The sequence below is a fragment of the Quercus lobata genome, chromosome 4 (genome assembly GCF_001633185.2).
Source record: "Quercus lobata isolate SW786 chromosome 4, ValleyOak3.0 Primary Assembly, whole genome shotgun sequence".
NCBI lineage: Eukaryota > Viridiplantae > Streptophyta > Magnoliopsida > Fagales > Fagaceae > Quercus > Quercus lobata.
The window spans coordinates 8,040,654-8,052,952 of NC_044907.1; the positions used below are offsets into that span (position 1 = coordinate 8,040,654).

At 32.3% G+C, this 12,299-nt stretch overlaps 1 protein-coding gene across 1 annotated transcript in view; it reads right to left on the reverse strand.

The window, feature by feature from the left end:
* Nucleotides 1–7,683: 7,683 nt before the first annotated feature.
* The window catches only part of LOC115986369 (DNA topoisomerase 2-like), a 29,675-nt gene continuing 25,059 nt past the window's right edge, over nucleotides 7,684–12,299 (reverse strand). The window contains 3 exon segments of the mRNA XM_031109301.1: nucleotides 7,684–8,278; nucleotides 8,280–8,676; nucleotides 9,061–9,178. Coding sequence (XP_030965161.1) covers nucleotides 8,044–8,278; nucleotides 8,280–8,676; nucleotides 9,061–9,178 — 750 coding nt within the window. The 3' untranslated portion in view covers nucleotides 7,684–8,043.

Below are 12,299 nucleotides of genomic sequence, written 5' to 3' on the forward strand. Positions count from 1 at the left end.
CAAATCCCATTGGAAAACCCATCCCAAACCCAACTCAAAATCAACCCAAAATCCATAGAAAAAAAAAAACCCAAAATCCCAAAATCCTTATGTTTCAATCATCATCATCATCATCATCATCATCTTCTTCTCTGGAGTGTGAAAAAAAAAAAGAATAAAGAAGGAAAGACAAAATAAGGAAATAAAGAAAAAGGACGAAAAAAGAGATGCAGAGATGCAGAGACTTCATCATCATCATCATCATCATCATCATCATCATCATCTTCATCTTCTTCATCATCATCATTAGCTTCGAAGTGTCAAAAAAAAAAAAGAGATGCAGAGAACGTTGAGCCGGCTTGAGGAATGAGAGAGGGGTTTGAACAAAGTGGAACATTCTGGAGTGGTGTGGAGTGTAAAGTGGAAAGGAAAAGTAAGGAAATAAATAAATAAAAAAAGGTAGGGGCACGTGTGTGGAGGAAGTGGCAGGGAAAGGGAGGAAAAAAGAAAATAAAGAAAAAAAATGAAGGGTATGTGTGTGGATGAGAAAAAAAGGGAAAAAAAAGAAGAAAATATGGATAAAAAAATAAAATAAAATAAGGGAAACATAAAATAAAGAATAAGAAATTAAAGTTGAGAAATATTGTTACAATATTTTTACAATATTTTCACAATAAATCTTAAGTGGTATGTTATTATTAGTTAATATTGGTGAGAAAAAAATAATTTGTTTAGAAATTGAAAAAAATAATTATAATAGTACATTCAAATTAAAATCAGTATAAATTATCACAATACTTTCACAATAAATCTTAAGTGGTAGGTTATTATTAGCTAATATTGGTGAGAAAAAAAATAATTTCACAATATTGATTTAAGTATGAAATAAACTCTCTTATATACATTGTCCTTTTTGGTAATTTATCTTTCAAACTACCACTTTTATAAGTGTTAACCAAACACTCAGCTTTTTTAAAAAACACTTTTTAACAGCTTTTACCAAACACTCAGCTTTTTGAAAAAGCACTTTTTCATTATGCACTTTTTGAAAACTCCACTTTTTCATTATGCACTTTTTCAAAAAGCTGAACCAAACTCACCCTTAGATGTTTGGGTAGAAGATCTACCCATTGATTTGGAGAATGTATTCCAATATGATTTTATTAATTAATAGAAGCTTACCTTTTTCTCAAAAAAAAAAAAAAAAAAGTTGAGTTGCATGTAACTCTTTTATATAGAACTCAACTTCTATAAAGTCTGAGTTATTTCACTATTTGAAACTTTTTCCCTACAAAGTTTGGGTATAAACAAATTGACATTTAAGAGTCTGGAGTTCTATTTAAAATTTTGGCTAAATTATAAATTGCATTCTCTAACTTTGACTAACATTCAATTCAATCATTTAACTTTACTTTCGTTCAATTAAGTTCACTAATTTTGAAGTTTATTCATTTCAAGCCTTCTATTAGTCTCTGTAAAAAAAAAAAAAAAAAAAAAACAACAACAACTTCGTTAAGAACCCTCTAAAGCATGGATTTGGCAAAACAAAATGTTGTTGTTTAAAGTGTCCTTAACAAATCTTTTACAACAGACACTAATAGAAGGCTTCAATTTGATAAACTTGAAAATTAGATAATGTAATTGAACAAAGGTAAAGTTAAAGGACTAAATTGAATATTGGTCAAATTTAGAGGGGGCAATTTATAATTTTGCTTTGAAATTTTTAAGTGAGAGATGAGAGTGAGATTGATTGTGAGAAATTTTGGAAAAGGAAAAAGGTTCAATGGAAATGCTAATTCTTCATGTGAAATTAATCTTGAAATGCTACTTCTTCATGTGAAATTATTCAATACACCTTATACACTAGCCCTCCCATCACATAAGTTGACAAACTAATGATCTACTTCGTTTAAACTTTTTTTTTTTTTTTTTTGAGAAAATACTTCTTTTAAACTGATTCCACTTATTGAAATTGTTTACATTTTAATTTCCAGGCGACCTGAAAGAAAGAAACTTAGTTAAATTCCCATCAAACGCATATACCAAGAAATTTCATTACTAACACCCTCTATGATCGATGTCCAATGTTTGGAGTTTAAACCCACCTTTATCACTATTTACCTAGGGAAAAAATGTGGCCAAATTCATGGTCAAGCATCATTGATTTTTTTTTTATTAGTATTTATAGTGAGGGTAGAAAGATTTGAACCTTAGATGTCTTCATTGGAAACACAATAAGATATTACTTATTCAAGTTGACCTTTGAGTACTTTTTTATATTCTTCAAAAAAAAAAAAAAAATGCAATTACCAAGATGAGAGCAAGTGATATTTATGCCCTCAAAATCTGAACTATATATATTTTGGATGGGTCAATAGTGAAGACAGGAGAAGGTGAGATTCAAAATACCCACACATGAAACACCACATAATTATTAGTCATTACAGCTAATCTGATTAATTGTACTTTTTTTTTAAATTATTAAGGTTTTTTTTTTAAGAAATTATTTATTTAGTTGATTTAGTATTCGATAATACCTACAGGTCCTACATAAAAAAAAAAAAAAAAAAAAAAAAAAAAAAAAAAAAAAAAAAAAAAAAAAAAAAAAAAAATTTATTCAATTCACCACATATCACAAAAATGTGGGCCTCTCATGTAGGACACACATGAGACGACCCACCTTTATAAAAGAAAATAATTCTTCACAGTACAAAAATAGAGTGACATACAAAAATTGTTTCTATTTTGGTTGCACACATTGACAAGTTGTATGCAATTAAAATCCTTTAAAACATTCTTAAGATCCTTTTGAATTCTTAAGATACAGGACTATGGAATTCCTATAAGTTTATTCATCTATTTTAAAATAAGTAGATTAGGGTGGATATCAAATTATCATTTGATTCATTTTGAAACAATTGTCACTATTTGGGTATCCATTGATGAAGCAAAATCCAATTCACTTATTTTAAAATGAATGGATAAAACAATTTTAAGAACTTCAATAAGATGACCGCAGGATTGCTTTGAAGGAAAGAAAATCCTTGCTCTTAACAAACCACAATATACAGTGATCATTGCCAAGGAACACATTAGCAGATAATCAAAGTAACAATTAAGAATCATGAAGTACATTACAAGGGGAATAAGATTTAGTTCCCAAAGTCAGTTTCGCATCTTAAGTGGAAATTTTAGTTGATGCTTTGTTCTATCAATGTACATAACAGTATTTTGTTCTCTTGCAATTAATTTTGCGAAGAATAAGGTAAGTGAATAATAAAGATGCACAAAGGCCGTAAATTGAAAGTCAGATCACGATGCAAAGAAATGGAGTACATGTGCTAATGGGCTAATCTAAGCAATCCAGTGCATGTTCTAATAGGCCCATGGGCTATTGGTTTTAATGGGCTGGATATATTAGACAAGTGGTTGATTGATTTTCAGATGATCGAAGAAAATGAGTTAATGTGGGCCCTATATTGAGCCATAAAAAAGGAGAAGCTGACTAACAAGGATAAGGAATATGTCACTGATGATGGGTTGGGTTTTATGGTTAGGCTAATAGTTGATCTCTAATTTCTGAAGTAACACAATTTAACTTCAACGTTTTAAGGTCTTATTCAATATTTAAGGATATTTAGTGGAAAGGTTAGCTACATATCATAATGTGGTTCTTATACACGATTATTGGTATACAAAGCTATAGATGTATCTAATCAAGAGCAGACCCCTTAGTTATCCACACTATTGTTAATTTGTTATAACTAACATGCTAGTTGCATATGTTTCAATTGAAGTAATGGTGGAACATACTCTGATGAGAACATTAAGTACATCCTTACAAAGACCATATATATCTACTAGTCATATCATAAATCAAGCATAAACAATCCTCAGCAAAGAAATTTTAAACCAGAATGGTACTTTTTCTGGGTAGAAAAGGGCACGTGTCTCTAGACCTTGAACTAATTAGTATTTACAAATAAAATCAATTAAATCACTTTTAAAGCATTTATCTTCTATATAGTGCAAACTTCATGGTACAAAATTGTGCCCCCAAAAAACAAAAATAATAAAATAATAATGGTAAGAAAATGCAACTAACAATTAGCAATTATCTAAGTACACATTAAAATCTTAAAGGGACATTGAGACTTCAATAGGCACATAAATAGGTTCAGTAAGTGGATCTAACTGGTAATAAGTAAGCGGTAAGGTATTGATCTCCAGTTTTATTACAAGCCAAATTATCAAATGCATAAATCTGCAATTTGCATAGATTGAATCAATATATTTCATTAAAAAATTCCCTCACATGAAGTTTGATTTACACATTCCTTTCAACCAAGTACGTACATATAGATAAATGGATTGATCAAAATGCAACCAAAAAAAAAAAAAAGGAATTATGGACGCTTTAAATTAAAGAAGATATAACCGGCCTATGAAACACTCAAGGTATAGCTCACAAAATGAAGTTGAGGAAGAAGATTGAAACAGAATCAAAATACAACGAAAGAAATGGTTAAAAGGGGTGAGGAAGAAGATTGAAACAAAATCAAGTTTGTGAAATCATTTCCGGTTAAAATTACAAAAAATTGGAGATATTCAATCTTGGTGTTATATCTTCTATTTTGTTATCTTTATTTCTTGCACATATGTCAACTCAACTGCAACATCATTGATTCATTGATAACTCATGATATTTCAGCAAGAAAGTAATATTGGAGTGTTGAAAAAAAAAAAATTTAATGCAAATTCAGTGGAAAAAGAGAGAAAAACAACACAAAGATTTACGTGGTTTGGCGATGTGCCTACATCCACAGAAGTGAGCAATTAATGGTTTCACTATATGAAAAATAGGGTTTACGACATATTTATTCTATCCCTATTGAAAAACCCTAACCTACTACATTGCAATCGCTATGCTCACACTCTTATTTTAGAATTTTAGCAACTATCTCTAACAAGGAGTACAGGGTATCTCCAATTGCTTCATGCACCCCTAGTTCATCAGTGTCTAATATTTTTCGATTTCCCAAATTATCCCTAGGTCACATTCAATTCTAGTGCTCATTTCATATATGCAACACTAGTGAAACTGCAAATATTAGCTATAAACCTTTTACATTAACAAACCAAGATAGAAGGGAAGATATTTGAGTGAATGGTATTACAAGTCTAGGAAAAAAAAATCATGTTCATGATGAGTAATTATTAAATACTAGATAATGTCCCATGCATTGTGCAGATGCATGGTAATATCATTTGAAAATAATTTTTATTTTTTTAAGACCCATATATAATAATTCCCCATAATATTGTTGAATGCTTTGAAACTTAATTTTCTTAATTTATATTTTATAATTTTTTCCTTATCCTAGATATAGTTTTCGACTACTAAGTGGGTTTTCATTACTAATATATATATATATATATATATATATATATATATAAAAGATTGGAATTGCATAGTTATTAGAAATTTCTAGGAGTCTATACAATATTATAAATTTAATATTTAAAATAATTAAATAACATCTAAATAAAAGGTAGACTTTATTTCTAAAGTTGTATACTTCCTCAACCACTTCATTCTCACCACCAAATCTCAAGACCCCAACCTCAAACACTTCGTTCATAATCTAAATGAAACAAAATTATTTGTGTACCAACATAAAGAGGACGTAATTAAATAAAGAAAAATTGGCTAAATATACTTGCAATTATCAAATTTAATTACCTCTAATAGGACCTTTATATCATTTAAAAAACAAAAACAAAAATAAAGAGAGAATGCTAAAATTTAAGAAAAGTATAAGCTAAAATTGAGAGAACTAGTCTTGTATTATTAATTTTACACATGAGCTTTGTCTTTATATACAGAAGTAGAGCACACTTATTAACTTACAATTGTATATCAAAACCGAAACAACAAATTAAATAATTTGAAACCAATCATAACAAATCGCAACAACTATAATTAATAGCATTAACAAAAGTAATAAAAAAGGTAACAAGTGGATCAGTACTAAACGTGAAAGATGCATGAGAAAGAATATAAAAAGTTATGTGAGGAACTACTTAATTGTAGCTTTGATAGAGAGAATTAACAATATGATTGTGGTTTGTACACTGTTTGCACACTATTCTTGAATAGTTGCAACTAAACTTGGGGTTGCAACTAAAGCTGGGATAATCTTAATTCACAACAAAGACAATTCCAAAATAATCATCATTTGTTACTTTTATGGTCGAGGCTTATACCAATACCACACTAAATAATAGTAAAAAATGACAAAGAAACCAGGAAATTATGAGGGTTAAAACAAAATAAAAAAGGACCTAAACAATGGTATGAAAATGAAAGGCTATGGGCAGGTGTATACAAAGTAGCGGAAGTGCAAGAGGTGAAAATAATGAGTGGAATCACGAAAAGTTTGTGCCTTGTGAGAGAGGAAAGACTTGAAACATTGAACCCAAGAAAATAAAAAGTCATTATCTTTTAAATTTTAATTAGTCCTTAATCCTTATCTATAATGTGCCACTTAAGAAATGTTCTCATACAAATCAAAAAAAAAAAAAAAAAAAGTCTTGATACAATGAATCTAATAAAATAAAGAGTTTTTATCCTTTAAATTTTAATTAGTCCTTATCTCTAATGTGACATTTGAGTAAAGAATTTATGTGAACAAATTCCTTGTCAAAGAGAGTGCAACATAGCAAAATCTCATACTCTCCCGCATGAGATCTCTACTGTTATATGTATACTGATTGATTGATTGATATTGATTCTTGAAGTACAACTACAAAACTACATGTTATTTCATAGAAATAAAAGCAAGCTCACTTAAATACAAAACTTTTAAATTTTTCACATGATTTTCAAGCTTAAGTCATATTTAAATGGTTTATTTTTATTGGTATGAAATACCGCATAAGTTGTACTATTTCAAGAATATTTTGTGGGTCCCAGTTAACTCAACTAGTAATTTTCACATGATTTTTAAGCTTAAGTCATATTTAAATGGTTTATTTTTATTGGTATGAAATACTGCATAAGTTGTACTATTTCAAGAATATATTGTGAATTCTAGTTAGCTCAATTAGTAAAATTTCTGATAGTTGAATAAGTGATCTGAGGTTTAATTACTGCCTACACCAAAAACCAATTGATGTCTTAATCTGATTATAAAGAACTATTATCAGAAACGGACGTTATAGGTTGAAACTATCTCAAAAAAAAAAAAAAATTAAAAATTTCTTTAGTATATAACAATCTAAATAAAAAGTAATTATACAGTGAGAGTACAATAATGACTTGCTCCCTCCTCTCAAGTAATATTGAATTCCACTCATTAAATTCATAGCGGAAGTCACAATTCATACAAGAGGAAAAGAATGTTATCATGTGTAGTCACTAAATATTGTATAACTTAGCAGTTCCCAACTTTGCACTAATTAATCAGCTGATTAGATTCCCCTATTGAAGCAAATGCCCTACAGGTAGAAGAAGACGAATAGATTTGGTAGCCATGTTCACAAACTCCACAAGTCATTGTTCATACTTTATAAATCAAGAATTTTAAAACATTATTCGCAACAATTTGACACACTCAAAGCCCAAAACCCAAAAGTTCAACACACTCTTTTTGGTGTAGCCTTTCCTTACACTTCTTAATTCCTTTTTCCATCCTTTGACAATAAATCAGAAATAATAAGCGACACTAACTGACAAACGAAACCAATTTACACCTGGAATTGCTGTATATCTCTTCAAGTGAGATTGGTACATGTATTTCTTTTGAAAATATTCCACTTATTTAAATTGCAGACACTCTAATTTCCAATATATTAGTAAGTTGTAACAGTAGAATTGCAATGAAGGAGAAAGAAAATCCTTGACCATAACAAATCACAATAGACAAAGGTCATTTCCAGGGAATGCAGTTAAGCAAACTATCAAAGTCACAACTAAGAGTAATGGAGTACATTACAAGGGGAATGAGATTAAGTTCCCATTTCAAGAATTCCATCAATCACTTTCCCAACAGAAATACTACTCTATTCATCTTCACTTTCATCAGTCACTTCATCAAATTCAGAATCCTCAGTGGCATGTTCACTTTCAGAGTCACTCAACACATACCTTGTCTGCACACGGTTCACCCTTTGAGGTCTTGCTCTTGCTGGTGCAACTTCAATGGTTTCTTCAGTACTGGCAGAAGTAGAAGCAGAACCCGAATTTTCTTCATTTTCAGTCACTTCATTTACCTTACTAACCCTTCCCAACACAAACACTTTTCTTGTTGAATGGAGATGCCCTCATTTTTCTCACTTTCTTCTCTGGTGAAATCCCAGAATTTTCAGCAGGCTTTAACATGTCAGTTAAAAGCTTCTGGCCTAATGTCTGAGGCTGCTGCTTATTGGCTGCACCTCTCTTCTTTGCCGATGCAGGGGCCTTACCTGCCTTAGCATTTGCAGCCGGTTTTCTCCTGCCCTTTTTCCCGGCTTCTGGAGCAGCTACAACTTCTATCTCACTATGTTCATCATCATCATCAATTTCATTAATATCATCATCATCACCATCAGATATTTCCAAAACAGTTGCCAAGGGCTTCTTCTTCTGTGCAGCAGCAGCCCTTTTGCTAGGTTCTTTCTTCTTGGCTGGTACTTTGGGCACTTCAGTCTCCATGGCTGTTGGGCAAAAAAACAAAGAGAAATTTACCTCACAAATACTTACAGAAAAAACACTCCAGCACATTCCTAATGATCACAGTAAAAGATCATGAAAAATTCACAAGAAACTAATTATTAGTTCTGCTGAATCTCAAGTGGAAATTTTTGTTGATGCTTGTAACATGGAAAATTTTTATCTATGTACATTACAGTATTTTGTTCCCTTGGAATTGATTTTATGAAGAAGAATAATAGAAACATAATATCTCACACAAGATCATATATTATCTGGTTTGCAAACAATATCCCCATATCATCCACTGTAATTTTTCTTACATTTCAGCTGAGTTGTGTAAAGATCATAATAATTAGTCTAATGAAATATAATAATATAGCATTTACCGGCTGATTGATCAGGAGATGAGTCGAGGTTATAGGCAGCAAGTCGTTCTTTAAGCTCAAGTACATCGTCATCGTCATCGTCATCGTCATCATTCAAGACTAAAGTTTGCTTTTTCGGCTGAAAAGAAAAAGTAATATCAACACAAGTTCTACAGAAATCCATTACAAGGAAAAATAGAACATGGGAACAGAAACAGACCTTAGCAGGAGCTTTCCTAGAGCCTGCTCTGCCTTTGGGTTTTGCTGCCACGGGAGCTTTCTCTGGTAAATCAAGCAGATGTAAACCAAAAATCAAACAAAAACTAATACAGATTATAAACATAAAATTGTTTGACACCTACCGATTTCCATTGCAACCATAGATGACGAGACAGCTTCTGCAACAGATTCTGCATTATTTGCCTTCTTATTATTGTTCTTCCGTGGGTTCTTGGGTGCTTGTCTAGTAGACTTCATAGCAGCTTCACCCCTTGCTTTGCCTCTCATTTTCTTTCTTAACTCCTCTGACTGAGCATCACTTTTCTCAAGCTCCTAAATGACATAAAACTAAACAGTCAAGAAACAGAAAGACACAAAAATAAACAAATCATCACAAGGAATTGTTAACTTTTCAGTCATACATCAAGTTGCCCATCCAAAGCATCGAGATCTTTCCTCCAAAAGGACTTTGGAGTTTCCTTTCTCATATCATCAACCTCCTTATTGAGCTTATCCCTTTCAGCACATAGCTCCAGAACCTTCTCAATGGTCAAGCTTCCAATTGCCATGGCCAGTAGATACTCATAATCACTGATCTGTACCCCATTACTACTGCTGTCGGCAGGAGATTTCACTTCTGTTTCTTCTGTATCATCAGTTGCACCAGCAACTTCACTTCCAGCTGAACAGCTTTAGTTTTCTTTGGAAAAGGAGTGAAACCTTTTGTTTGCAGCTCAACAAACAGATCAGCTCTCTTCCTATTCCTTACAATGATCTCTCCCTTCACAACTGCAAGGATAAACCTAACCTTGTTTTCCAACTTCAACAACTCCATTTCACGTTTGTTCAGAAGAAATTTCTGCACAAAATACAAAAATTGCAATTAATAATTGTTTCCCTAAGAAATGGCTGAAATTATTGAGTATCAGTTCTAATCTTTTGCTATGAGCATAAGTGAGCTCACCTTTCTTTTCTCATAAAATTCAAGCCTTAAATGAAAAAATTCTTCAAGAACTGCAGGAGGGAAAATCACAAACAGTAAGTGTTTTATCATGGACATTATATTGGTAAATCAATGTAAACAACTCCAATTTCTCTCACATACTTTGCTCCGGGTTGTCATATTTCTTAATCACGCCTCTTGGGTCAAATAGGTGCGTATTAGTTGTGCTAATTGTAGTGGTTAGTTTAAATTTCTTCAGCAAGCCCTCTTGAGTGACCCTAATCAAGTTCTCGGGTCAAGAAGACGTCAAATTCTACTGTTACGTCATCACAATTCATATCAAAATCCTGCAGCCAGCATTATTTTTCATGAGAAACTGGGTACAATCTAATTCACATTGTGGTGGATAACATAATTCTCACGGACTTGAGCAAATTTACCTCAATGAAGGGATCTTTGCATTCTTTATTACTAGAAGAAATAGATTCCAGGAATTCCTTGTAATCTTGTGTCCATCTATGGATTGGTAGCTCTGTTATCCTTAGAGTTGACTCATTGACTTCCTCTATAGTTCCACAAATAGTGTAGCTATTCCCTCCTTCCTTTGCAGCAGTTTTCTCAATAGTTCCTTTAAACCATTTATACCATGGATCCATAGGCTCCGTAGCATCACCATTCAACAAGCGCCTAATATTTGCTATTATGTCTCTTTGGTTGTAATTAGGAACGTAAGAGCTCCAACCAGTCCCAATTCCTTCACTACCATTGACAAGAACCGTTGGTATAATTGGCATGTACCTAAAATAACCAGAAAAAGCCTTATTTATATATAGGAGTTCTTCATACAAAATGCTAAAATCCCATCTACCAAATAGATAGAGGAATGGGGAAAAATATACCAAGTTGGTTCAATTGATTGCCCATCTTCATTCAAGTAGTCAAGAATGTCATCATCATCCTTATGGAACAGAAACCGCGTGATTGGAGAAAGCCACGTATAGACATACCTAGCACTTGCATGATCTTTTCCTCCCTGAAATCGAACAAATCATTTGTGAATTCAAAATGTGATAACAAGATTAGAACTAAAAACGCATACTGAACTAGATTCAGCTTTAAAGAGTGACTCATGAGGCACGTTCATCTCACATAATTACAAGTGCCAAATTGGCCATTTGGTTGAAGCAGGTTAATGTTGTTGGAGCCCACATAGTCTTGTGCCATTCTGATGATGGTACTCGCAAGACTCTGCTCACCATGATGATAAGCTGAATGCTCAGACACAACCAGAAAACTGGGCAACTTTTGCTTCCTTGACAAAGTTCCTCTTGAAAGAGCAGAAAAGAATTTTCCTTTGGCCAGGCTTCAGGCCATCAACCATGGAGGAAATAGACCTCTGAAGATCTGCCATTGAAAACAATATAAGCTCCTTGTTGACAAAGTCACTGTATTTTATGAGCTTGCCCGTCTGATCAAGGTGAGTACCAGGCTGCCATTCAGAAGGTGTTATATTAGATATATATTCATTCACTTTCTCTAAAAACACAAGAAGAAAGCATGGAAAAACTTTGACCTCAAAGTCAAACTGCCTAAGCCAACTCTTCCTCTCTTCCATCTTCTTCTTACTAAATGCCAGCTTAATGGCCTACCCATCCTGTTCATCTTCCCAAATAAAATCTTTCCTGTGTTCCTCAAGATTTGCAAAGTACTCTCTTCCTTCCTTTGATGTGCTTGTTCCCAACCCCTAAAAAGATACAAACAAATCAATATGCAAAAGACAGAAAACAGATAATAAAATAAAATGTTCTGTAATTGGTTCACATGTAACAAATTTAACAATGCAAACCTTGTAGTACTTGATAGACCACTCACTTGCATTGCCCGTCAAATTGTGCTTCCATGACTCATACTCAGGCATGGTATAAAATGATAATTGTATCCCGTTTTTGTGAGTTGCCTGCAAAGATGATAAATGATCATTTTCCCTCAAGAAACATTTCACATATATTGAAGTTGTGCTAATATTTGAACTAGTTAACAGAAAATACCAACCTTCACAATAGGAGTGATAACCTCAATTAAGAAAGATGGAACTTTT